At 43.1% G+C, this 25,496-nt stretch overlaps 1 protein-coding gene across 14 annotated transcripts in view; it reads left to right on the forward strand.

Moving 5' to 3' along the window:
* SH3KBP1 (SH3 domain containing kinase binding protein 1) overlaps nt 1-25,496 on the forward strand; it is a 339,164-nt gene that overhangs the window by 162,825 nt on the left and 150,843 nt on the right. For all 14 annotated transcript variants that reach the window (XM_072817106.1, XM_072817109.1, XM_072817113.1 and 11 more), the window contains one exon: nt 12,965-13,068. In XM_072817106.1, the coding sequence (XP_072673207.1) occupies nt 12,965-13,068 (104 nt within the window). The remainder of the gene's footprint in view (nt 1-12,964; nt 13,069-25,496) is intronic.

Below are 25,496 nucleotides of genomic sequence, written 5' to 3' on the forward strand. Positions count from 1 at the left end.
GTGGAATTGCATTCTGGTTTTTTTTTTTTTTTTGCATTCTGTTTTTTTTTAATTAAAAAGTTTTTTTTGAAAAAAAAAATTTTTTTTTGAAGTATTGCTCAGATGCCTCCCATCCCAGTTGGACTTGTTGACCTTATCATCCTTCATCCTCTAGGGATACCCACAAAGATGGGAGTGTGGCAGGAGTCGAATAGCCCCTCCAGGCAAGTTGTATGCACTTATAAGCACTGGCACAAACTTTCCTCCCTTTGTGGAACATTTGTGCACTCACTACCCAGCAGGCACTAGGGACTTGCAGGCAAAGAATGACAGCACAGCTGACTAGGGCTGGAAGAAAGACGTGTGTGTGAAGCTCTGTGAGTACATGGAAGCCCAAGTGACCACCTTATCCTGGGCTGGGGGGACCTTGTAGTTGCCTTTCATAACTTCACTAGCTAGCAAAGGGAGAGAAATGCAGGGCTTGGTTGGAGCAGGGATATTGGTGGTGCCAGATGTCAGCCTGCAAATGAGCTGTCCTGGCATTCGTGGAAGGGAGCGTGGGCACTGAGCCCACGGCGCCTTGATGATAGTTCTAGCCACCCACGGACCTGGGTAATAAGAGGGCATGTGGCAAGCAGCCTCCTGAAGCCGGAGCCACATGGCTACTCATGGAACAGGACCTGTGATGTTGCCTGATGTGGTGCTTTTGTCGTGATGTGCTCCTCCAAAGGCTATGGAATATTCCAACAGACGGAGTCCAAATGTTATGTTTACTGCTCTATTTTTTAATATACATAATTCCCCTCTTGCATCTTTGGGTTTCCATGTAAACCATAATCTTGAAAACAGGGATTAGGAGTTCTTAGCCTTTTTTCTAAACTGCTGTGAAATCTGTTTGTCAGTCTGGTGAAGCCTGTGACCTCTTCTCAGAATAATGTTTGTAAATGAATAGAATAAAGTCCATAGGATTGCAAAGGAAACCAATTATGCTACAGTACAGTTATCAAAATACTGCAAAAACATAAATAATACATATTCTATATGGATGCATCAAATAGCAAGATCCAGCAGTGAGTCTAGAAGCTATCATAAATTTTGAAGTAAGGGTGGGTGTAAATGATATTTCATGATAACTGCAGTGACAGGGATGTGAAATGAAAAGATCTATCCAGGTGGTAGGAAATCAGTAAAATCCACAGGTGCTGCCAGGACCAGTGTGGTTCATTGCCTTATATGCATAGTGAAAAGGAAGGCCAGATTTTAGTTAGAGGATAGTAAAATTAAAGATATAATTTTCTTCCCATCCATGTTTAGATCCCTGAATTAACTCTGTCCACAAACCCCCATTAAGAGGCACTGCTTTTGGATACAGAAGAAGAAATTGTGGGCATGCAATCCCCCACCTTTGCATCAAGAAAATTCATACCCTGGCTTATTCCCCCACCTCTTGATTCTGATGGGGATGAGGAGGGAAACTCTATTAAAAATAAGTCAAAATTAGAAAAAAAAAAACATTTTGACTAGCTGCAGTAAAGATCTTTCCCCTTCTGCCTCAAGAGGGAAATAGGGAATTTTTTTGTCATTCTCTAAATCTCTCAGGACAATGGCTGTTTGGGGTACAGATTTTAAGAACTGAGAAACTCTAGGTTTGTTTGTGGTAGGTATTTTCCCCTTAGAATTCTCTCAGGATAGGCAAGGGAGGTGGCCCCCAGATGAGAGTCTCTCGGATTTTCTAGACCTTTGCCACACTTCCACGTGCGCTCACACGCACTCCCCCCCCTCTTGTTCCCGCCCTTCCTCCCCCCTGAACTGTAAAAGTTAGGGGTCTGATCTATTTGTCAGCAGCAAAGTTTGAGAATGCCTTTAAAAATAGATGCGTTAGAGGGAGTGTGTTGGATAGAAGGGAGAAATCTTGTTTATGCTCAACAAATAACTTATATTTAGAATCTTCCTTCAGTTTTTCCTTTGAAAATCTGTATTCTCATTTCACTTGAATGACTCTGCATGGAGCATTTAAAAGTAGATCAAACAAAACTCTATAAATATGTTGAGTTCTTTTGGGCATTTTGCCAAAATAAGCCTTGCTAAAGCAGAGAAAAGCAATGTGCTTTATGTATCGGATTTTCTCTTCTGAACATCCAGACTCCATCCCCCAGCGACATGGGGGCCTGGACTGGGGAAGTCAGGCCAGGGACACTTGGGGAGGTGTCTGCCTGGTATGGTCTGTTGTGGGTTGGCCCATTGAGATTAAAGGGCATCCTGAAAGGCCCACGCCACCCTGGCGTGGGGAAAGGGGAAGACCTGAAGGATGTTTAGAGACATCACTGACCGTTTTCTGATGGGAAAGGAAGGATGGCGAAAAGAAAATTAGTTGAATAGGCACAGATCATTAACACGGCTGCCTTTTAGCAAATTCACAAATGGCAAGATGAATAGAGCCCAGAGAGGGCATCAGGTGGCAGTACAGCCTTCTGTGAAGTAGGTCTATCCCCATTGTTCCAATTTAAGAGGTAAGAAAACTGAGGTGAAGAGCCACGATGTGACAAAGAGCATGAGGTGTGAGGTGGTCACAGTGCTGGGGCCACTAGATTATGTGTCTCCTGTGTCGTGAGGCCTAGGACGCTCTTCCTGTGTCTTAATGCTGTCCGTGTAGACCCTGTGTGCAAGGCAGTAAAATCAGAGCTCATGTGTCCTTTTGGTGGGTTAATTCATGTGCCATTTATATAAGATGGTTGAGCGAGAGGACATTACAGTGGTAGAAGTTCTTCATGCACTTGGCACCAAAATTACAGATGTGGCTTCTAAGGCAATATCAAGTATTAACATTGAAAATATCCAGAGGCAGACTCTCTTTGCAGAAACTCAATTTTTTTTTGTTGTTGTTGTTGTTGTTTTTAGAAACTCAGTTTATTTAATGGATGGCCCCTTTCTATATCGCACTAGCAGCAGAAAGTCGATTTTTGGGATCATACGTTAATTGACTGACTATTCAAACTCGCTTCAGTGGCTTCTTTAGAACAGAGCATTAGACTCCAAAGCCTGTAGGCCTGAGGGAGGAGTAGGTCAGGGGATCTATGTCCCTTCCTTTGCTCCTCCATCAGTGAGAGAGAGTGGGCATTTGTGATGAGATGGCATCCTCGGAACCATCATGAGGAGTGTGTGGGTGTGCTGAGATGAGTGGCGTTGGTTGAAGAAGGTATGCGTCAAAGAGCCGAGGTGTCAGAGCTGAAGGGATGAGGCAAACAGACTAGGCCGCTCAGCGGTAACATGCATCTGGTGGGATGAGGGCAGTGCTTGGCGGGGGAGCCCAGAGCCCAGACGAGGCACCCCCGCGGCTGGGTGTGTACGTGTTCCTGTGAGTGAGTGAGTGAGTGAGTGAGTGAGTGAGAGCGAGCAAGCTCAGAAGATGGACACAGAGCCCCGCTAACCCCCGCCGGCCCCTACTACCTGGAGGGAGACGGCTGTCTGGCCTGTGCAGTCAGGCCAGGGAAAATGAGCTTGCATCCAGAACTGATAGGATATGATGGGGCTCCTTGGCTTTTCTAACAGCGTCTGATCAGAGTAATAGTAGTGTGGACTACAGATATGGAGGCGTTTCTCTGGCTCACACCTCCCGTTGTCCTCACGGACTAGCCACAACCAGTTCAGACCCCTCAACCCCTTGGCATTCAGCCTATGACAACCACCTTTCTGTCTGAACCAATTCGTATTTATTTATTTACTTGGAGAATAGAGACTAACTTTACTATGAATGTCATCAAAGCCTAATCAGAAAAATAAGTTTCACAATGCATGATAATTATTTTAATAGGCAACTGTGATGATTTTTTAAAAATTATCACAGTATATTATTACATGCTCTTTGTAAAAACAAAGTGACTCGCAGAAACATTTACACAAGTCTCTCTTTACGTTCTCCTAATCCCCCTTTCCAAAAATACCACTGTTAATTTGGGGCATACCCTTTCATACCCTTTTCTGTGCTGTACCAGCATGTTCTTGTATGCACACACCCCTTCTTTCATTTATTTCATTCTATCAGGCCCTCACATATTAATCGAATGTTGAATGGATCCATTTATTCATTAATAAACATTTCTCAAGTGCATACTCTGTGACTGCGTTCTGAGTGATAGGAGTAAATCTTGGAGTCCAGGGTGGAGGTTATAGAGGGAAGAAGGGAGTGGGTATGTGTTTGCAATGTGGGGAGCATATTACACATATTATGTGATTTTCTCTTTTAATTTAACCTATTAGGGGCACCTTTTCCATGTTAGTATATATAGAACTGCTTGTTCGATTTAAAGAGCTGCTTAGTTTCCCGTGGCCTGGATATACCACACAGCCAGTCCCTCTCAATGGACATTCAGGATGTTTCCTGTGTAGATCTCTGGGCATAGATGCATTTGCTATTAGAGACACTGCTGCCCTGCCTGAACCTTCTTATACATACATCTCTCCCTACTTAAGTATTTTCTGTCTTTTAATGGGACTAAATTTAAAATCAAATATATGTTATTTCCTGCTCAGATATATCCCTGCTCTGTCATTTGGTATGGATAATTGACAGTGGACCATAAACTTAGGAGAAAGCATTTAGGAGTATATTAGACATTGTTTAATATCACACATGCTTCAGACTGCAATGTTGGAGAAGGCGGCACTTTTGACCCCATGGCAAGATGACAGGCCACCATCTTTCTATCTCTGTAGCTGCAACAATTCAAGGTGGTATTGGCTTTTTAAAAAATTGTGGTGAAATACACATAAAGGAAAATTTACCATCTTAACCATTTCAGCATTGGCTTTTAAACACATGTGGGTGGGTGCCCTGTTTAACACCAAACAGTGCTGGTTAATTAAATACTGTACGTTTCCACTGTAACACAACTTTAAAGAGTTAAAGTTGAGGCTTTAACTCTTTCCCTCCACCCTCACTGACCTTTTCCAGTGCCTCTTTGACTGTCTAGAAAATTTTTGTTCACAGAACAGTGACCCACAGACAGAATATGGAATAGGTACTCATTAGTTCATTCATCCATCAATCCATCAAGAATGGACTGTCTGCTCTAACAGGGCCCAAACTAGGTGCTGGGGATCAAAGACAAGTGAGAGAGGGGCCCTGGCTGCCAAGAGAGCAATTGAAACACATCAACTAATGATACTGTGTATCTGCCTCTCTTTCCCTGTGTATATGATTCCTTCCATCATGTTTTTCATGACTGTTGTCTTTCATTGTCTTCTGTTGGGCTATCTGCCTGCTTCTAGGCTCCCTCCGCCAAGGTATTCTGCACCCCCCCACACACCAGCCACTTCTCCCTACAGCACTGCCCTCATCACATCTTGTAGTCATTTCTGTGTCCAGAAACTTCCTGTGGGGAAGTTCTCCTCCTGAGAGCATCATCCAAAGTTCCCCAGAAATGCACATCTAATCTGCCTTCCTGGTATTACCCTGGCTTTGTGGAAGAAAGAGGGCTGTAGACCACAACTTATTTAACTTGTGTCCCTCATACAAGTTATCCAGTCTGTCTGTGCCCATTTATGAAGATGGGGCCAGCATCCTTAACCTTACAGGATTGGTGCAAGAACTTGTAACATGCCTAGCATGGTTCTTGACACAGCAGACACCTCGTCAATATTTGTCTCTTTCATCTCCAACAGGACTTAGTTGATTTTCCTTATGTGACTTTTGACTTTACCTGCCTCCCTTTCCACACCAGTCATGGCTTCAAGGCCCTAATAAATGGTTCCCTACCGATTCTATATTTTCCTCCTGTATTCTGGTAGAATTGGGAACAAATGAGCACTGGCATAGCTATAACCTCTTTTCAGATGAACCTTCCCTTTGAAGTAGCAGGCAAATAAATGGATTTACTGTTTTCTGCCATGCAAAGATGTTGATTATAGGCAGCCCTAAGAGAATCAAGGAGGCTCATCTCCAGGGACCAAACAGTGCTGGTTAATTAAATATTGTACGTTTCCACTGTAACAGTCCAGCCACAGCCAGAGGGGTTTGGCAAGAAAGACCCAGAAGTTCCTCATTTTTCTAGCATGCCACCAACCTCAGAAGTGTCCTCCTCTTCCTCTGAGCTATGTATGTTACATTGAAACAGGATAAGGAGTGAGAATTTTCCCAGAAAACGGTATGATGCTGGGTCTGGCAAGATCAGTCATTCAACTTTCTCTCTTCCCTTGCACCCCAGATCCACTGGATGTTTCTAGTATAAGGGGGTGATTCTCCACATGTATTTAGTTTACTTTGCATTGTCTTTCCATCTTGAAATAGGAAGCCTAGTCTTTTGCATAAATTGAGGTTTCTGACTCAAGAACAGCCTCTTTGGGAATCTGGAATGTGCTCAGTAAGTCGGGGGGTTGCTGCACCCCCAGCACTGGTGGCTAATGAATCATAGCAGAGACCGCCATCTTTTCCATCCTCCGTCCTCCCAGGAGCACATTTTCAGAGCTAGAGGCTGTTTGGTAAGACTTTTCTGAAGTCCTATGAAATTAAAATTACAGCATGGCACCATTCACCTGGGGTATGTATTAGCCTGATATCACCAGACGAGTTTGATTTTTCTTCCCCTTGGGAGAGGAAACTGAATGTAGAACCCGTATAGCATGTTCCTGGAAAATTCCATTTATTTTTGAACAACCAATCTGTCTAGATGTCTCTTGCCCCTGACTCTGTTAGATTCGCTTGAGGAGCTCTTAAAATACAGATGCCCGGACTGTTGCACCCCAGACCATTGATAAAGGGTGGGGCCAGGGAACTTATATTTTTTTCCTTTCCCCTCCCCTAAAATTTTTATTTAGAAACATTTCAAATGTACAGAAAAGTCAATAACAGTATTACAGTGAACACCCATCCAGATTCACCCACTATTAGCATCCTGCCATGTTTGTTTTCTCCCTCTATGTATATGTATATGTACACACACCAACATGCCCATGCACGCTTGCACACACACACTCTTTTTTCCCTTAAACAATTTGAAAGTAAGTTACAGATATCAAGACGCTTGATCCTAAATACTTTGGAACCAGGACATTCTCCTCTGTAACTGCAATAGAGTGAGCACATGCAGGAAATATAACATTAATATAATGCTATTATCTAGCATTGGTCCATATTCAGATTTCCTCAGTTCTCCCAATAATGCCCTTTATCACCTTAAAAAAACCCCAAGTGCAATTAAGGATCACATGATATTTAGTTGTTGTATCTCTTTACTCTTTTTAAATCTGAAACAGCTTCTAAAACAGTAGTCTTTAAAAAATTGTATGTGATCGTGATTTAAGAAAGATTTTTTAAAAAGATTTTATTCATGAGAGAGAGAGAGAGAGAGAGAGAGAGAGAGAGAGGGGCAGAGACACAGGCAGAGGGAGAAGCAGGCTCCATGCAGGGAGCCTGACGGGGGACTCGATCCCAGGTCTCCAGGATCAGGCCCTGGGCTGAAGCCAGCGCTAAACCACTGAGCCACCTGGGCTGCCCAAGAAATATATTTTTTTTAAATTAGATCAGTTTCTGTAGACTGTCATCGTTTTGGATTTGCATGAGTGTTTTCTCATGGTCAGATTTAGGGTAAATGTTTGGGGCAGAAGCATTCTGTAGGTGATGTTAAGTCTTTTTCCACGTGCCACGTAGGGAGTCCCATTATTGGCAGTGTGAGCTTTAAGACTGTGTCTATCTGGTTTCTCTATTCTAAGGGGACCATTTTCCTTTTGTAATTAATGAATACTCTGTGGGGAGATACTCTGAGACTCTTTACACATCCTAATCCCCAACAAGCTTTCACCCAGTGGTTTTAGCAACCATTGATTCTGGCCATGATGCTTATAAAATTGCGGTTGTCTGTTTCTATCATTTCTGTATTTATCAGCTGACATGCTTTTCCTAATGGAGAGCTTTTGCTTCTTGCCCTGTACCTATCTATCTAATCAGTTCACCAAGCTAGGTAGCTATGAACCTAGCTACCTCTTGAACTAATCAGCCTGGGTTCATGAATTATTTTGGAAATTAATAAGTGATAATACAACCCTCAGTACATGCTGCCACTGTCCCAGATTTGGCCAGTGGAAGCCTCGTCAAGCATCTGATCTCTGTGTCCTTTTGAAAGTAGCCCTCAAGTGTTTGAGCACTTCACTGGTGTTAGCATTAGTGGATATTCTGTTCTCACTTTGTGTTCTCTTTGCCCCAGCCCTGGAAGAAGCTATTATTCTGTGGAGACCTAGTTCCTCTGGGACTGCTATTTAGATTATGAAAGCTCCCCAGGTGATTTCAATATGCAGCCAAGAGCAAGAACCACTGGTTAGAGTCCTCTAAAGGGGGATCACCTGTTCCCTCAAGGTGTTTTCTCCTTGTCAGTCACTGTCACCCATTGTCACCTGGAATTAGTGGTACTGATTCATTACTGAGGTTTAGATTTTTGTGGGTAGTGTCACTTGGTGAGTCAGAATTATGTGCAGGTCATTGACCCCAATACCCATAGAATATAGTTCCATAGGCCTTCCCTGCATTTCAACCTCCTGACACAGGTAGATGGTCCCCAGGCCATGTCTGGAGAAAATGCCCAAAGTAACCCTGGAAACAAGATCTGGGGCTTCTAATTTTCTTTTTGACCTTTGTCAATGTTTTCTCTCTTGCAGTATGATCTCAGGATCCTGCCATGTGCCCTAGGCATGCAGCAAGGATCCATTTGATTTAGTGGGTTCCTTGAAAATCTCAAATGATTTAGACCCTTGTAGTCATACTGGTGTTCTGTCATAGGAGGTATGTGATATAAAAAAAAATAGGCTGTGTGCTTGTTGAAAGCTTTCAGTTGAGCCAAAGACCTTTTTCAACCACTGCATTGTTGTTATATTTTTGTGGTCATTGAATGAATCGGCCTAGTAAAGTTTTCACATGTAAGACCCTAGAAGGCTCTAAAATAGAGTGTGCTGTTTCTAAGGATGGGTCATAGTGCCCTTCTTAGTTTCTGTTCTGTCATTTTTAGAGAGTGTGAGTGAGTATACTTTGTTCCCTCTCCTTCCAACCAGTTTTATCTCATTAAAATATCCAGCAGCAATAGCCTCAGTATCCAGCAGCTGTAAGGAAATGCTCCTGATTTGTGGTTTTTCACTTCCTGGTTTCACATTTTTACCACGTCCCACATGGCCCAGCGAGTCCTCTCTGTAGTCTCAAGACCCATAGCTGAGAGTTCTTAAGAACAGTCAGACATGGAAGGCAGTGGCTCTGGGGCTGTAAGACCTCTGGTAAAACACTCAATCTCGGTGTTTCTTCTTGTTTGTAAATAGGAGGTTCAGTATGAGGATTAAGTGGGGTCATCTATACATGGTGCTTAGCTTCGTGCCATTAGGGCTATTACTTTCAGTATTTAGACACAATAAGTGATCAATAAATGCTAGCTGGTATTGTCTTATTAAACCAAGCTGGTTCTGAATGTAAGGGCAGGAATACGTGAGGCCCTAGAGCGGGAATTGGGAGTATGCTTGCCTTGCCATCCCCATGCCTATGTTTCCACCTGTGAATGCATGGTGAGGCACTGGCATTTTGTGGCCATCATACAGTGTGGCAATAAAGGAGAGACATGTCAGATACACCCTGTGACATCTGCCTTATCCATTCATTTTTTGGCAGACCATGTAAGCACACACATTTGCACGTATATCCATAAAACTTATGTTTGTTACTTTTTGTAGTTATGTCTTAGAAGCTAAGTGGTCCTGCCTAGAAGACACACACAGGGACAAAGGATGGTGGCAATGACCGTCACATGAAGGAGGAAAAACATATGTTCTCTCCTCTTTCTAGTTGTTCTAATAGTGATTTGTATGGTTGGCCACGATCAGCAAATGCATTTAAATTTTCTTTCAAGACTCAGTTTATCCCATAGAAAAAAAAAGCCCAAAGTAATGTGTGAAATCTTGAGTTCATGTGGACCGGGCTCTGAGTGTGAATGTGGTAGCTCAAATTCAGGGATTCTAAACCACGGCCTTGGGCAAGTCATCCTAGTGTTTCTCCAGTTTTTACCAGCTATTAAAAGGAGATGACAATGTTGTCTATATACCTCCTCAAGGACGGTCAAAACTGACTAGTAAACATCACTGAAATGCCAGGAGGGGGAAATAAGGCAAATGACATCCTTAAAGTCCCTCAAATTTTGTTTGGACAGAGGCAGCTGAAATGTAGTGTCTCCTGACATCAGTCACCCACCTTGAACTGGGTTTTAGATTGGGTAGATCTGGCAAGAAATCGGAATGGTGATGTGCAGAAATTGAGGCCTGGCAAAGCAGCAATCCAGGAATATGGGTGAAAATCTAAGGCTGTGTCACCCAGTGTTACAGGAAGCAGTTAAATACAGATTGCAGAGAACCTGGGACAAGACTTGAACAGAATTGGTTCATCCAGCATTAGGGGACAGCTCTGACTCAGGCTGAGGAGATACTGCTGCTCACTAGCTTGTTGTCCTTAAATAAGACATGGAACCCTGATTTTCTCACTTGCTAAATGGTTGCTCATTCTGGCTCCTCTCTTTTTCTTTCTAACTCACGTGGTTGGCAGGATGAGATTGGATGATGGATACCAGAAGTGCTTTAGAGAAGATCACAAGCTATCCCAGCGCCAAAGGGAGTAACTGTTTCTGCCTGGGGTCTGGTCAGGTGGCCTTTACCTTCGGCAGCCTCTGGATACCTCACTGCAGGGCTCACTTTTCTTGATCCTGTATGTTGGTGATGTGTTTGATTGGACTTTATGCCACCAGTGAAGCAACCTTCTTAGAGGCTTTTAAGAAATATCGATTAGTCTGGCAGATGGAAACTAGTAAACGTGTCATTCTTCCTGATACCAGACAGGGCGTTATAGGAATCTGATGCAGAGATCTGGTTCCAGAGAAATCTGATTATTCTGTTCCAGGTCCTGAGTCTGAGGCGTTAGTCTATCCTTGAAGAATACATCACTCTCTCTTTTGCCATTTGTGTAGCATTGGGTTAGATGCTGTTTCTTACAGAGGGTTTTGTGAAAATAGGAAATTACATATAACTGTGTTTCATGATCTCAGCCAACACTGGGCCTTCAGATGTTATTTTCAAATAGCTTTGGTCAGGCCTGGTGACTTCTGTGGTTGTGAGTGTTAGGTTTCAGAGATGTGTCATGTTTACTTGTTCTCTGTTCAGATTTGTATGTGCAGAGTTTGCTTTTAATATAACATCTAGCAAATAAAAGCTCTTACCGATTTATAATAAGAGGTATATGTATGGGGGCAGGGAAGTCACCGGGAATAGGAGATGGGTGCCGAGATCGCCTCGTTGTCCAGACCTTCTGTGCTAGAATGAGGAGTCCGTACCTATTATAACACAGATTGCTGAATTTGCCTCCTGTTGCATTGGAAGCCATGGAGCCACAGTGGAATTCTTTGCTCTGGAGTACCACTCTTCCCCAATCCCCCCTCCCTGCCTGTCCCACCCTGGGGAGAAGCCAGCTGGGATGGGCCCTCACTGCTTGGGAGAGCCGAGCCCTCCATGGCTAACCCTTGGCCTTCAGACAGTGCAGTCAGCAGCTGGCAGGGCCCAGGAGCTCTGCATTTGTTCTCCCTCAGGACCAGGTGGCTTGTGGTTTTGCACAAAGGTGTGGAGTGTATTTGTATAGTCACCAGAGATGTGATTAGACAAGATATTGATTCTGAACCTCAGCCCCCTTCCTTCTGTTCGACTCGGTTCTTGCCCTAGTGAGATGCAGGCAGAGAAAAATAGAACAGAGAGAACTAGGCCGCTGGCTTTTGAGACATATTGATCAGTGAGCACATCCGATGTAGCAGACCTTCCCCTTTGTGTGATGTCATGCCGCGTGGGGCCTTAGTGTGGCCTGGGATCACTCCCGCAGGGATTTGCTTTCTCTGGGAAAGGACTAGAAAAGGAAAAGGATCACTGTAGGCAGTATCCAAAAAGAATGGCAGCATTTCTAAATGTGTTTCCTTGAGGTCGTTGATCGCTTTGGTTTTCTAGGCCATGTGGTGACAGGAGGGAACAATATGAGGTGGTGAGCCTTGAGCAACAAACTTCGGAGCAATGCTGGTCTCACTTCTCTGCTATCCACCTCTCCCTGGCTTGGGCCGCCACTGCCGTCTCTTCGTCTGTCCCCCTACCCCACCCTATCGTACATACCACATGCATGTTCTTTCTGCCCACAGGGCATGTCTGTGGTGTGGACAGTTGTTTCTGTACCTGAACCAGCTCTAAGCCTGGGCCTCCCAGTTGGGCTCCTCAGGATGAGCGAGATGCTGGAACCTTCAGTGTCCTCCGGTCAAGTGAAGTGTGGTCCTGGCTTTTATCTTGATTTGCCTGGGTTGGCTCTGTGTGAGCAGCCAGGGATCCTGCTAATGGGTCCCCTGGGACAGAAGGGAGTGGAACGAAGTGGATCTGTTGAACCCCTGTGGGGCATTTGAAATGGCACCAAGGGCGGGCTGAAATCTAACTAGCCTTTGCTTATCAGGCCTGAGTTCCAGCATGTTGAAAGGGTGCTGATTAGTAAGAAAAAGGCCAGGCTACTTTATCTTTTCCTTTGCACATTTGGGGAAAACTTCCTCTGTCTTGCTAGCATTAGAAGCAGACCATTCTTTTTATTCTACATCACATCAGCTTTCATTAAAAGTCAACAACAGCAAAATACAAAGCCCCATCCGTGGAAAAGCGTTTAAGGCAACACTGTGCTCCAGCGCTTCAGGGGTGGGGTTTTTGCCTTCTGCACCAACGGATCAGTTTCTCATATCCATGCCTTTCTGACCCAGCAGCTTTTAAAAGACCAAGAAGCATTGCTCTGCTTTCTACTGCCTCTCTCTCTGAGACCAGGGCTGCCGTGCCTCTAGCCATGTCCCAGAGAGCATATTTGAGACAAGTCAGCTTAATTTGCCTGCATGCCTAGGAAGCCTCTCTTTAAAAATCTAATTTTGAGACAAGAGCTGTATCTAAATATTTTGCTTTTCCCATCCAGGCGAGCGACGGAGGCGCCGTTGCCAGGTGGCATTCAGCTACCTGCCCCAGAATGACGATGAGCTTGAGCTGAAAGTCGGCGACATCATAGAGGTGGTAGGAGAGGTAAGTGTGCCAGGTGGGTGGGCAGGTGATTTCCTGTGGGCTGTCAGGACCCACCCCTGGTTGACCTTGCTGTGGCGGATGCTAGAGCTTAACAAGACCTTACACGCTATCAGGTTGAGTCTCTTCTCAAAGGAAAGGATTCCCAGAGAGGAATGCTGCCAAGCCCACGAGGAGCAGGTGTGGGCCATTTGAAATTATGGTCTTTCTCACATGGTGTGCTCGGTGCTTCTGGGTTTCCAGTCCACTGCCACAGCTTTTTCTCCTCTGCTTCAATTGCTAGTAGACTCTGGCTATCCAGAGTGACCCTGAGCCATCTCTAGAGGGTGAATTTGGTTTTCATCCTGGGGGACACTGGATTCAAAGGGAAAGAAAAGAAGTGACTCTTATAGAAGACTGGTATGTGATAGGCATGACAAGGTTCTTTATACATGAGCCCATTGGATGGCCTATCACAAGCACTTCAACTTGTGGATGAGAAAAGAGGCTAAAGAGGCCCTAGAAGAGTTAAGGCTGAGGGTTGGAGCCAGGTCCACCTGGCTGGAGACCCTGTTCTCTCCACTGCACCACATTCTCTTATTCCTGCTTGGTCCTGGCTCCCCACACACTGGCACAGGCTTCTCAGGCTCCACTCTCCCACTCTGGGCAATCCTGGACTTCAGACCTGGAACCTGATCATTCATTCTGATTCAACACATGTACCTCTCTATAGAAATACAGTTCTCTGGTAGCTTTGGTTTCATGAGTACCATTTGACCTTATAGAAACCCATGGTTTACAAAAAATAAAAAATAAAAAGGAAGCTAGAAGTCAAGGAGGAGATTAAGTGAACTGTGATGTCGGTCCAAATAGCAGGGCTGATGCTAGCCACCAGATTCCCTGATGCCCCTACAAACATAAAATGAGCATGCGTCAAAGCCTTATTTAACCTGTTAACAAGGGGATGTGCAAGATGGTATGGCTGGCTCAAAGAGAATTGTGGAAGAGCAAAATATTTATAACTAAAAAGGAAAATACTTGATTAAGATTGCTAAGTCAGGGCACCTGGGTGGCTTAGTGGTTGAGCGTCTGCCTTTGGCTCAGGTCGTGATCCCAGGGTCCTGGGATCAAGTCCCGCAATGGGCTCCCTGTGGGGAGTCTGCTTTCCCCTCTGCCTATGTCTCTGCCTCTCTCTCTCTCTGTGTCTTTCATGAGTAAATAAATAAAACCTTTTTTTTAAAAAAAAGATTGCTAAGTCAGATGTAAAACTACACAGTATCCTACAGGGCAATAAACTAACCTTTGAGATTGTCTCTTCTAGGGAATAAGGCACTTGCATCTCTGGCAGTCAAGATTCATTTTTATTGCTATCTGAACAGAATCATTCTCATCGCTCTTGGTTCTGCCAGTTAACATCCACTTTAAAGGAATCATAAATAGTGAATAGGGTGTCAAACAAAGATATGTACCTCTAAAGAATCAGTTATTGGGACTCCCATTGGCACTGGGAGGGCACAAAGTAACCTCTATTGCCTATTTCTCAGTTTTGGAGAATTTGTATTGACATGTCATTCATTCATCATTTTTTGAGAGAGAGAGAGTACCTGTGCGAGTGGGGGGGAGGGGCAGAGGGAGAGAGAGAATCTTAGGCAGGCTCCATGCTCAAAGTGGAGCCTGACTAGGTGCTTGATCTTACAACCCTGAGATCATGACTTGAGTTGAAATCAAGAGTTGGACACTTAACCAACTGAGCCACATAAACACCCCTCATTCATCTTTTTTTTTTATCCCTGTTGCCAAGCAGGACACATAGGAGACATTTGTTGAAAGTTGAATAAATGAAACATGAACAGACAACAGTGTAGAACATTTATGCCAGGGGTAGAAGGACAAATTTCTTTTTTTTTAAAGATTTTATTTATTTATTCATGAGAGACACAGAGAGAGAGAGGCAGAGACACCGGCAGAAGGAGAAGCAGGCTCCTCGCAGGGAGCCCGATTTGGGACTCAATCCAGATCCTGGGATCACGCCCTGAACCGAAGGCAGACATTCAACTGCTGAGCGACTCAGGCTTCCCAGAAGGACAAATTTCTTAAGACTGAATCCGTGGGAGAAATTCCAAAGGGAATAATAAACAGTATGACTAATAATTTTTTTTTTAAAAAGTTAAAATTTTGGTATAATTTGAAGCAAGTTTAGCTAAAAAAAAAACCCAAAAACAATAACAAAAAAACCAAACTCAGAGGACAACAAATAAACATTTTGCAGTAAATCATGAAAAGTTATTATATATATCACATATGAAAATATATTAGGAAGATACTGTAACGATGATAAGTGGTAGATAAATCTGTCATAAATACAAGTCCCACAAAGAGAAAGAAAAACCTTTACCATGAAGAAATGTTCCACACTGCTATTAATTAAATAAATGTAAATTAAGACGATAACAGCTCCTGCTTTTGAGAATCCTAAGAAAACATTTTGTGGTAAGACTGTTGGTAATACCGAGAAGTGTGGTAACTTTGTATATCTTTATGATCCTAATATGCAGCTATTTAGCAGGGTATGGCAAGAGCTGCACAAGTCTGAATTAACATCCTGTGAGCCAGTAAGCACACTCCCAGGAATTTATCCAAAGAAAATGGTTAACAGAAAAAGAATATGTGAATTGAGTTAATTGCTTGTGATAATGAAAAATAATCAAGAGAGAGAATAGTTATGTGAATTAAGTGATATTATCCAGCTAGAAGATCGTGAAGACATTAAGATGGTAAACCCAGAGGTCTTTAAATCTATATTTATTACAATAATGTGCAAGGTAATTTTCTGTTAAATTCTGCTAACCTGAGAGCTTTTCAACAGCGGGATCTTGTCTTGATCTATCTTTACATACGTGGTACCTGAAAGAGTGCCTGAAACCTAGTATGTACTTTAATAAATGCTTGCTGAGGGATCCCTGGGTGGCGCAGCGGTTTGGCGCCTGCCTTTGGCCCAGGGCGCGATCCTGGAGCCCCGGGATCGAATCCCACGTCGGGCTCCTGGTGCATGGAGCCTGCTTCTCCCTCTGCCTGTGTCTCTGCCTCTCTCTCTCTGTGACTATCATAAATAAATAAAAAAAATTTAAAAATAAATAAATAAATGCTTGCTGAATAAGTAAATGAATAAATGGAAGTCTGAAAAGATTTTTTTTTTGCAAAATAAATGAACGATCAGGACACAAAATTGCATACATTAGGACATAGCCATGTAAAATATATCTCCGCACATGTGATTAAAGACTGAAAGGGAACAAGACTTAAAACTGGTTGTGTCACAGAAGACAGTTTTTCCTTTAATGTTGTAATAATGTTTTATGTAATACAAATCAAAATAAGGAAGATTATTAACACATTTCTGGGAGATAGTGCCTGCCCTTGCCTGCCTGTTGGCTGTAGAGAAAGCAGGCATGGATTGCTGAAGGAGAGGAGGGATTGCAGGTATTATTCTTCTTTCAGTGATGATGTAGGACGTCCCTGCCACCTGCAGGACCAGCGTCCTGTTCACTCACCACCAGTTCCATGCTAGATTTCATGATGGGCTTGCTTCACAGAGGAAAAAGGAAAGATATGTAGCCTCAGATATTTATGTAAAACAAAATGTAAAGGTTGGCCTTTTAAACCATGTTAAAAAATTACATTATCAAAAAATGAATTTTCCCATTATGGCAATTTACTTGTAATATTGCAGATACTTGGCCATAATGTAAAATATGCCTTTTTATAATGGATGTATAAATGCCAGCGGATATTTTCTCATTCCACTGGAAATTAATTAACATCCCAAATCAATAAAAACTCTTCAGTCATAGGGACAGATTGAGGTAAGACCATAGTATTAGCTTTTCAAGACTATGAAACCAATCAGTCTATCGGGCAATAAAAGTATAATAGGTGATGTTGTGTATGTGTGTATAAATATGTTATATTTTTATTGAGTGATTAATAGATTGATCCTACAGTATCCCAAAGCTATACACCCACACAAATGCACACACACCCCTTTCCCTAAAGGAGCAAAAACCCCCAGACAACTCTTCAGAGGATTTTGGGGGTATGGACTGGTTTGTTGAAAAAGGTTGAATCAAGTAGAGAATCAATCGTAGGGCAGCCCCGGTGGCGCAGCAGTTTGGCGCTGCCTGCGGCCCGGGGTTTGATCCTGGGGACCCTGGATTGAGTCCCACGTCAGGCTCCCTGCGTGGAGCCTGCTTCTCCCTCTGCCTGTGCCTCTGCCCCTTTCTCTCTCTGTGTGTCTCTATGAATGGATAAATAAAAAATCTTTAAAAAAAAAGAATAAAAAAAAGAATCGTAAAACATGATATTTTGTATATATTAATTTAATTAGATATATATCTTATTTAATTAAGACAATTTTATTAAGATACTATGTATCCTAAAAAAAGATAATATATATCCTATTTAATTTTGCCATAAAATATGAAAATGTGCATTCATTTGCCGTTTGTCACCATAAGTTCATAGAGTCAAGTTGTTCTTCTTAAATGCAGGTTTGCTGGTTTGAGTTATGTCCTCTCTGCCTCCATGTTGCCTCCTTCATGATTTCCATCACTTTTTAAAAAAATGGATTGACAACAACACAAAGGAAGCAATCAGAGTCCCCATTCCTTCTAAATAAAGTTCTATAGTCCACTGCCCCCAGTGTCTTCTGGTTGTCTCATCCACACCTAATTTGGCAGCAGGTTTTTTTCCTTTTTTTTTTAACTTTCACATCGTTCACCATTATCCTTTCTCACCACTGACTTTCTCTTCACACTTACATATTTTTTGAGCTCTGTGACCACATGGTGGTCTAACAGAGCAGTGGGCTTACGTGGGTTTGGGTAGACATAGCCCAACCCTTATCTGGCCTGAATTGGCTGCTAGCCCGGAGAGCTCACCCCAGAGGGGCCCATGCAGATGGCTCAGAGAAGGAATGGGGAATGCAGGGCTGTCCGGGCTCAGGGCACCTGGCAAAGTTACCTTCCTCTAAACAGCATTTAGAATGCTTCTGCCTACTGGCTAGAGATAGTGCCTCTACTCTCATCATTAGGTTCATATTTGCAAACCTAAAGGAACCAGGCTACCAGTTTGAAAGAAAAAATTGCAGACTGAGTTCTTAGATTTTTTTTAAAGAAATCACTGTAAATATACACTTGTGCTGCTTTTGTCCAGAGTGGAAAAGACTGATCAGTGCAGACGGAATTCTAATTATAAGGCCAGAGATGGCATATAGACAAGCTCGTCAGGAGAAATGGCATTTGAAGGCCTCTGGAGTTTCAAACTTGGCTTGTTGGCCTTTTTTTTTTTTTTTTTTTTTTTTTTTGCAAAGGGCATTGAAACCTCTTCGTTTCCCTGTCTGTGTTACCTAGAGCCTGGGAAAGGAGCTACTTTTCTTCTTGTGTTGGGATGACCTTGGTGTCAGCCAGTCTCTCTGTGGTGACCCAAGGGATATTCAGAGATTCTAGCTTTTATTTGTTCTTTGTGGTTTGTTTTTGCGGTATTTTTCAGTGGTCCCTAGTCAGGCTCGCTGGAGACCAATGGTCTTAATTTCAGATTTAAAGCCTGACCTGGCCTTAGAGTTTGCAAAGATGGTAACTTGTACTTTCAAGAAACTTAGGCATCACCTCGCACCCAAAACAGTGGGTTTGGTTCTCTCAACTCGAGTTAAATGGGTTGTTGAAATTCTTCAGAACTTTAACTTAATCAGACAACATTTGTGGGTACAGATGGGCAGTTATGATATTGTGAATTATAATGAGAACTATATATAATCTGGTCTCTGGCCCATTTCTGGCACTGAGCTCCTAAAACTCTTGGGCTTTCCTAAAAGAGTAATAGAGGGGTCTTTTGTTATGTTAATGGGGTAACCTTTGAAACACCTAAGCAAAGGAGCCCCCCACTGCTAGTGGAGCCAACAGTAGGTTAGAGGGTTGGACATTTCAGTCCCTCCCACTGACATTGGGGAGGGTGGGTGCTGGAGGTCGAATCAGTTGCCAGTGGCCAGTGAGTCAATCAACCATGCCTATGTAATGAAGCCTCCGTAGAAACCCCAAAGGACAGGATTCAGAGAGCTTCTGGGTTGGTGAACATGTGGAGGTGCGTGGAGAGTGGTGCCTGGAGAGGGTCTGGAAGCTCCACGCCCTTTCCCCGTGCCTTGACCTGTGCATCTCTTCCATCGGACTGTTCCTGAATCATATCCTTTTCTAATAAATCAGTGATCTGGTAAGTAAAATGTTTCTCTGAGTTCTGTGAGCCACTCTAGGAAATTAATTGAACCCAAGGAGGGGATCATGGGAACCTCTGATTTATAGCCAGTGGATCAGAAGTATGGGTGACAACCTGGACTTGCAACTGGTGCTAAAGTAGGGGGTGGGGAACAGAGCAGTCCTGTAGGACTGAGCTCTTAACCTGTGGGATATGGAGCTGTCTCTGGGTAGATAATGTCAGAATTGAGTTAAGTGGTAGGACACTCAACTGATGTCTGAAGAATTGCTTGTTGGTGTGGTGAAACTTCTCTCACCCCCTCCCCACACACATTGGAACTGGGTCCAGGGACCCAAAATAGCAGGTATTCCTCATTTTTTTCTTGGTCTAAGAACTTCAAAGACTTGCATATGAAGAAAGATGCCTTTTGTTTTATGCTTGCCTGAGAGAAGTCAAGGTCATTTAAAAGCTGATTAATTAATTAAAAAAATAAAAGGTGATTAATAGGGGATCCAAGCATACCCAAATTCTTACCCATCAAGGCACCCCTTGCTGTAGAAGCGTTTATCTTTTCAGAAAAAAAGGAGATAGCATTAATATAAAAATTTGTTTATTAGAATGTGATAATCCAAAGAACGGAGGCTGCTCTACAGTCATTTCTTCAAAAAACTTTGGGTGGACACGTCTGATGATGTAATGTGCACAGGTGAGAGAGCATGTTAAGGAAAGGGCAGCCACGATTAGAAGAAAAAGTGATTAGATTAGAATCATCAGCACACAAAATAGACTACAACTGTATAAAAGCAACATATTTGCAAGCTAAAATCTATTTGTAAGAGATTTGCATAGCCATGGGATTTTTCAAATATCTGCTCTGTGGCAAAAGCTGTGTTCGTGGAGATTGAAAGATTTATTGAACAGAATCTTTGCTTTGAAACATGTTCGGTATAGTCAGGGAGCTTAAGATTTGCACAGCTAAGAAGCTAATGAATAACCCAGGATGGTATAAGAGTGGGAAACGCTGGCCTTGACAAAGGAGGAAGGAATTTAAAAACAAAGGCGCTCCCCGAGGATGAAGAAGATGCTTCCTAGAACAGGAGGAGTTTCAACCGCAGGCACCTGGAAGGTGAGAAGTATTTTGATCATTTCAGCAAGCACAGGGTGTATTGTGTAAGGCGCTGGGCTCGTCTGGAGTGGTGAGGACAGGGTGTTAGTACAGCCTTGCTCTGGAGTCAGGGATGACCTGGGAAGCTTCCAGGGCAGGTGTGGAGTAAAGGAAGCAGAAGCTGGCCAGGCAACAAAATGCTGATGAGCTAAGTGGCGGTGCCTCCCACACTGAACTTTAAAGGAATACCCCCATTGGAAGATTCCTTACAGACAGGTTTTCTAAGATTAACACATCCCTGTAGACAATTTTCTCACTTGGGAATAGTGACGGGACAAAGCTTCAGGATCTTGATTCATCAGAAAGAGGTTATCTTGATGGTTTGCTTTACTCTTTGTTCATATTTTCAAGTTGGAATGACAGTAAGGCCTTAGCGTAGAGTCATTTTGGAATTTGGGGACCTGTAGATTAACCTGTAGCTATTTTGAAGGACAGGACTGTCTGTTGCTGAAGGATGTCTAGAAAAGTTCTACCAAAAACCCTTTCCAGGGATCCCTGGGTGGCGCAGCGGTTTGGCGTCTGCCTTTGGCCCAGGGCGCGATCCTGGAGACCTGGGATCGAATCCCACGTCCGGCTCCCGGTGCATGGAGCCTGCTTCTCCCTCTGCCTGTGTCTCTGCCTCTCTCTCTCTCTCTCTCTCTCTCTCTCTGTGACTATCATAAATAATAAATTTAAAAAAAAAATTGGGATCCCTGGGTGGCGCAGCGGTTTGGCGCCTGCGTTTGTCCCAGGGCGTGATCCTGGAGACCCGGGATCGAATCCCATATCAGCCTCCCGGTGCATGGAGCCTGCTTCTCCCTCTGCCTATGTCTCTGCCTCTCTCTCTCTCTCTCTCCCTGTGTGACTATCATAAATAAATAAAAATTGTAAAAAAAAAAATATATATATATAAAAAAAATTAAGATTTAAAAAAAAAAAAACCCTTTCAACTGTGAGGCAAATTGTGCATGTAGCTCTGTCTCGTTGGGCAGAGTTTGCTAACGTCTTAAATAGAAATTGTATATGTTTTCTTTAGTAATTTCCCTTTGAATTACTCTGCAAATTTTCCTTTTGAGGGGCCTCTTTCATGTGGAATAGGCTTATTCTCAGAATAATGAGGGAATAAAAAATCACTTTCCCATGTATGTGGAATGTTGTGGCCTTGCCTGAAAGAGGTAATCAGACAATGAAGTACACAGGAATTGGGGGAAAATATTGGCCCAGGCATATAGGACCTAGATAACACTTGTTTCTCTTTAGCACAACCAGCTTTCATGTCCCAAAATCAACAGGGATGGTTATTTAAAGCAACTAAAATGGAAAATAATGTAAGTGTTCATGCCTTCAGGGAGTGGTTCCTTTAAAAACATTTTTTCACCAATTCCACTAATAGAAAAAGATGTTTTCTAGAAAAAATTTGTATTTTTCTGGTAATATTCAAAAGGAAAAACTATGTGTTAGAACATTTACATGAAGTTCTAGAAAAGGTGAAATCAATCATAGGCGATAGAAATCAGGTGGGTGGTTACCTGAGGAGGTAGATTGACTAGGAAGGGGTATAGGGAATTTTCTGGAGTGATGGCAGTTTTCTGTACATTGATGGAGGTGTGGGTTACATGGGTGCATATGTGAAAACTGATTGACTTGTACTGTTAAGATGTGTGCATTATATGAATTATGCCTCAATTTTAAAAACTTTTAAAAACTAAGTATTTCTCTGGTGTTCTAAAAATTTTCAAAATACGTTCCCTTACCTCTCAAAGAAGAAAAGGCTGGTTGGAAATTCTCATTTAATTATATCTGAATAATTTTTTTTCGATCTATAATTTACATAAAACATGGTATTAGTTTTAGGCATACAGCATAATTGATACATGTATATAGTGTGATCTGATTACAGCAATGGGTTTAATTACCATCCATCATCGCACATAGTTAGAATTTTTTTTTAAGGTCTACTCTCTTACTAGCTTTCAAATATATGATACACTACTGTTAACTATAGTCATCATACTACACATAATATCCCTGGGATTTATTTATCTTAGAGCTAGAATTTTGTACCTTTTGACCACCTTCACCTACTTCACCTACACCCAGCCCCTGCCTCTGGCAACCACCAGGCCTTTTTTTTTTTTTTTTTTTTTTTTATTTTTTTCCACCAGTCTTATTTCACTTAGTGTAATACTCTCAAGGAACTTAAAAAGAAAAAAAATGAAGTACAGGATTGGTAGAAGGAAGGAAATAACCAAGATTAGAGTGTGAGTAAATAAAATCTAGTCTAAAAAGATAATAGAAAAGATCAGTGAAACTAAGAGTTGGTCTTCTGAAAAGATAAAATAGATCTTTAACTAGCCTCGCCAAGACAAAAAAGGGGACACAAATAAATAAAATCAGAAAAGCGGAGAGGTTACAAATGACAACACAGAATTACAGAGGATCGAAAGAGACTATTGTGAGCAATTATCCACCAACAAATTGGACCGCCTAGAGAAAATGGTTAAATTCCTAGAAATAGAACCTATGAAGTCTGAATAAATTTTGAGGAAATTTTTAGTCATGTTAAGGTGTAGGCCTTTCCTTAAAGCTTGACTTTTCCATTGTCCTTTCTGGAAAGAGTGGTAAAACAGCTCTGGGAACAATGAAGCTGACCTCATTTCGCCATGTACCTCCCCCCACCATGCTTCCCTCACAACTCTCCCCCCTCCAATACATGCCCCCCCCACAGTGTGCTTCTGACTGAGGTTTGGGCTACAAAGGGTTAATTGCACATAGAAAGCTATAACAGCCCTTAAATGGGTTTTTCTGTCTTGCTACTCACACCTTGAGGTAGACTTTAGATTTGGTAAAGCTGTTGTTGCATTTCTTAGTACAGTTAACAGGTAAAACCTCAACTCTGATAAGTCGAAACTATTCCAAATAGCTATGTACCTCAGCATAGTCATCTTTGCATCCACAGGCATCCTTTCTGTAGTGCCTTACAAATGTAGCTAATGTGTATAAAATTGGGTGGATGGAAGTGTAGAAATTCACCCTGCTGCTTACTCAGCTTCCAACAGGGCTAAATAGCTAGAGATGAGCTTCTTGGGCCATGAACTCACTTAGATGCTGGCGATTGTGAAGACACGGGAACTGCAGCCTCCTCCCCCCGACAAACTGTTGAAGTGCTTTTACTGTGTCGTTCTTTCTCAAACACTGCCAGGTGTAAGGTACCTATTCCCAGCTCTGGGCTGAAGGTAGGGTTCTCTCTCAGGATGGAGCCCTGGGCTCCAAAGCTGGCTGAGTTGGGCCCAGGGGTGCAGGGTGGAGGCTGTTCTCAGCCTAGAGGCCTGGTCTGCGGCAGGCTGTAGAGGAATGTGTGCTGGTGGGGGAGAAGGTGGACATTGCTTCCCCTTTCTTACTCTCCTTGGAGCAGAAATGCTAAGCCCCTGCTAACATCCATAATCCACAGTTTATTACAAAGAGACACATTGCTTTCTCTCTTTTAAATATAGAAACAAACATAAGCAAGCTTGATTTCTAAGCAGGCTCTGTATGTTCCTTTGTTGCAGGAGCTTCTCAAGCAGTCTTTCTCTGTTTTGTTCACCAGTGAATCTGCTCCCAAGTCCTAGAGCACTGCAGGACAGGTGCTTAATAAATGTTGGTCAAATAGGGAGGACACACAGACCTGGGCTTGGTGGTCCTTAATGAAGAACAGTGGCTAAAGTTGTCCTGTCTTTTGGTCCCCTTTGCTCCTCACAGCGGGGCAGATCCTTCTGTGGCGGAGTCAGGGCTTCAGAGATCCCCATGGAGGGTTTGCCCTAAGGATTTCCCTGCTCTTCATACTTAATTCAGAGTGTGAGGTACTATGCTTTACTCTTTGAATGAATGAAAAAATGAATGAATGAATGAATGTATTTGCTCTAGGCTTCAATGCCCTCATCTTAATACTGGAAGTGGAACTCTAGAAAATTGGTGAAGAGGGATAGTGGGAGGGTAAGGATCTTTTTTTTTTCTCATATCCCCAGCCTGAATCTTACAACTAAAGCAGCCAGCTGGGATCCCTGGGTGGCGCAGTGGTTTAGCGCCTGCCTTTGGCCCAGGGTGCGATCCTGGAGACCCGGGATCGAATCCCACGTCGGGCTCCCAGTGCATGGAGCCTGCTTCTCCCTCTGCCTGTGTCTCTGCCTCTCTCTCTCTGTGTGTGTGTGTGTGTGTGTGTGTGTGACTATCATAAATAAATAAAATAAAAAATAAAATAAAAAAAATAAACAGCCAGCTATAGGAAAAAATAGTACTGAACAGTTCTCACTGGCACAGGGGCCAGACACCCTGCCACTGCCAGGGTGCCTGTAATGGGAAATGTACCTCCCAGGCAATGAGCCGTGGTTTTACTGCCTGCCCCTCCACTTACAGTGTGGCTAATGATAGACCTGTGCTGTTTCCCTGTTGGCCACTCCTCTCAGACTGTGCTGTGACATTGATATAGGCATCTGGGGGTGTGGTGAGGTAAAGACACCCCTGTTTTCCCAGCAGGCAGCTAACCAATCCCACATATCAGGAGTACTTCCTTCAGGGATCTCAGGCTGGAGCCACTTATTTGGGAACAGGAATGTTTTAGATACTGTCAAACTGAATCAAGTGGAATTGGCCCAGCCGCTCCACACTGTCGGGGATTATGCTAGGGACTGCTCATTTGTGGTCCATGCCCTTGGTTTTTCCCTCCTGCCCTGTGATTCTGGGAGAAAGAAGGTCATTTTATGGTTCCTTATTCAGGACAAGCACAAAGGATCCCCCCACCACAAATCCGGTGACTATTTCTATTCAGGCTCATGGTGAATTTTCCCAACCATCCTAATCCTATAAAAAGCTCCTTGAAAGAATAACACATATCAGTTGAGTTGGCATAGAAACATGGAATGGTTTCAACTGAGATGCTGTTAAATGCCACAGTGTGGTATTGAATAGTCACTGGGACAGTTGTGCCTGGATGTCTGGATTCTTTCCCGAAGATTCTGTGATCATGCAGATATAATCACCACTCTGCAAGCCTGTATCCCCTGAGTTCCCTCACGAAGCCTCCAAA

This window comes from Canis lupus, chromosome X (assembly GCF_048164855.1).
Source record: "Canis lupus baileyi chromosome X, mCanLup2.hap1, whole genome shotgun sequence".
NCBI lineage: Eukaryota > Metazoa > Chordata > Mammalia > Carnivora > Canidae > Canis > Canis lupus.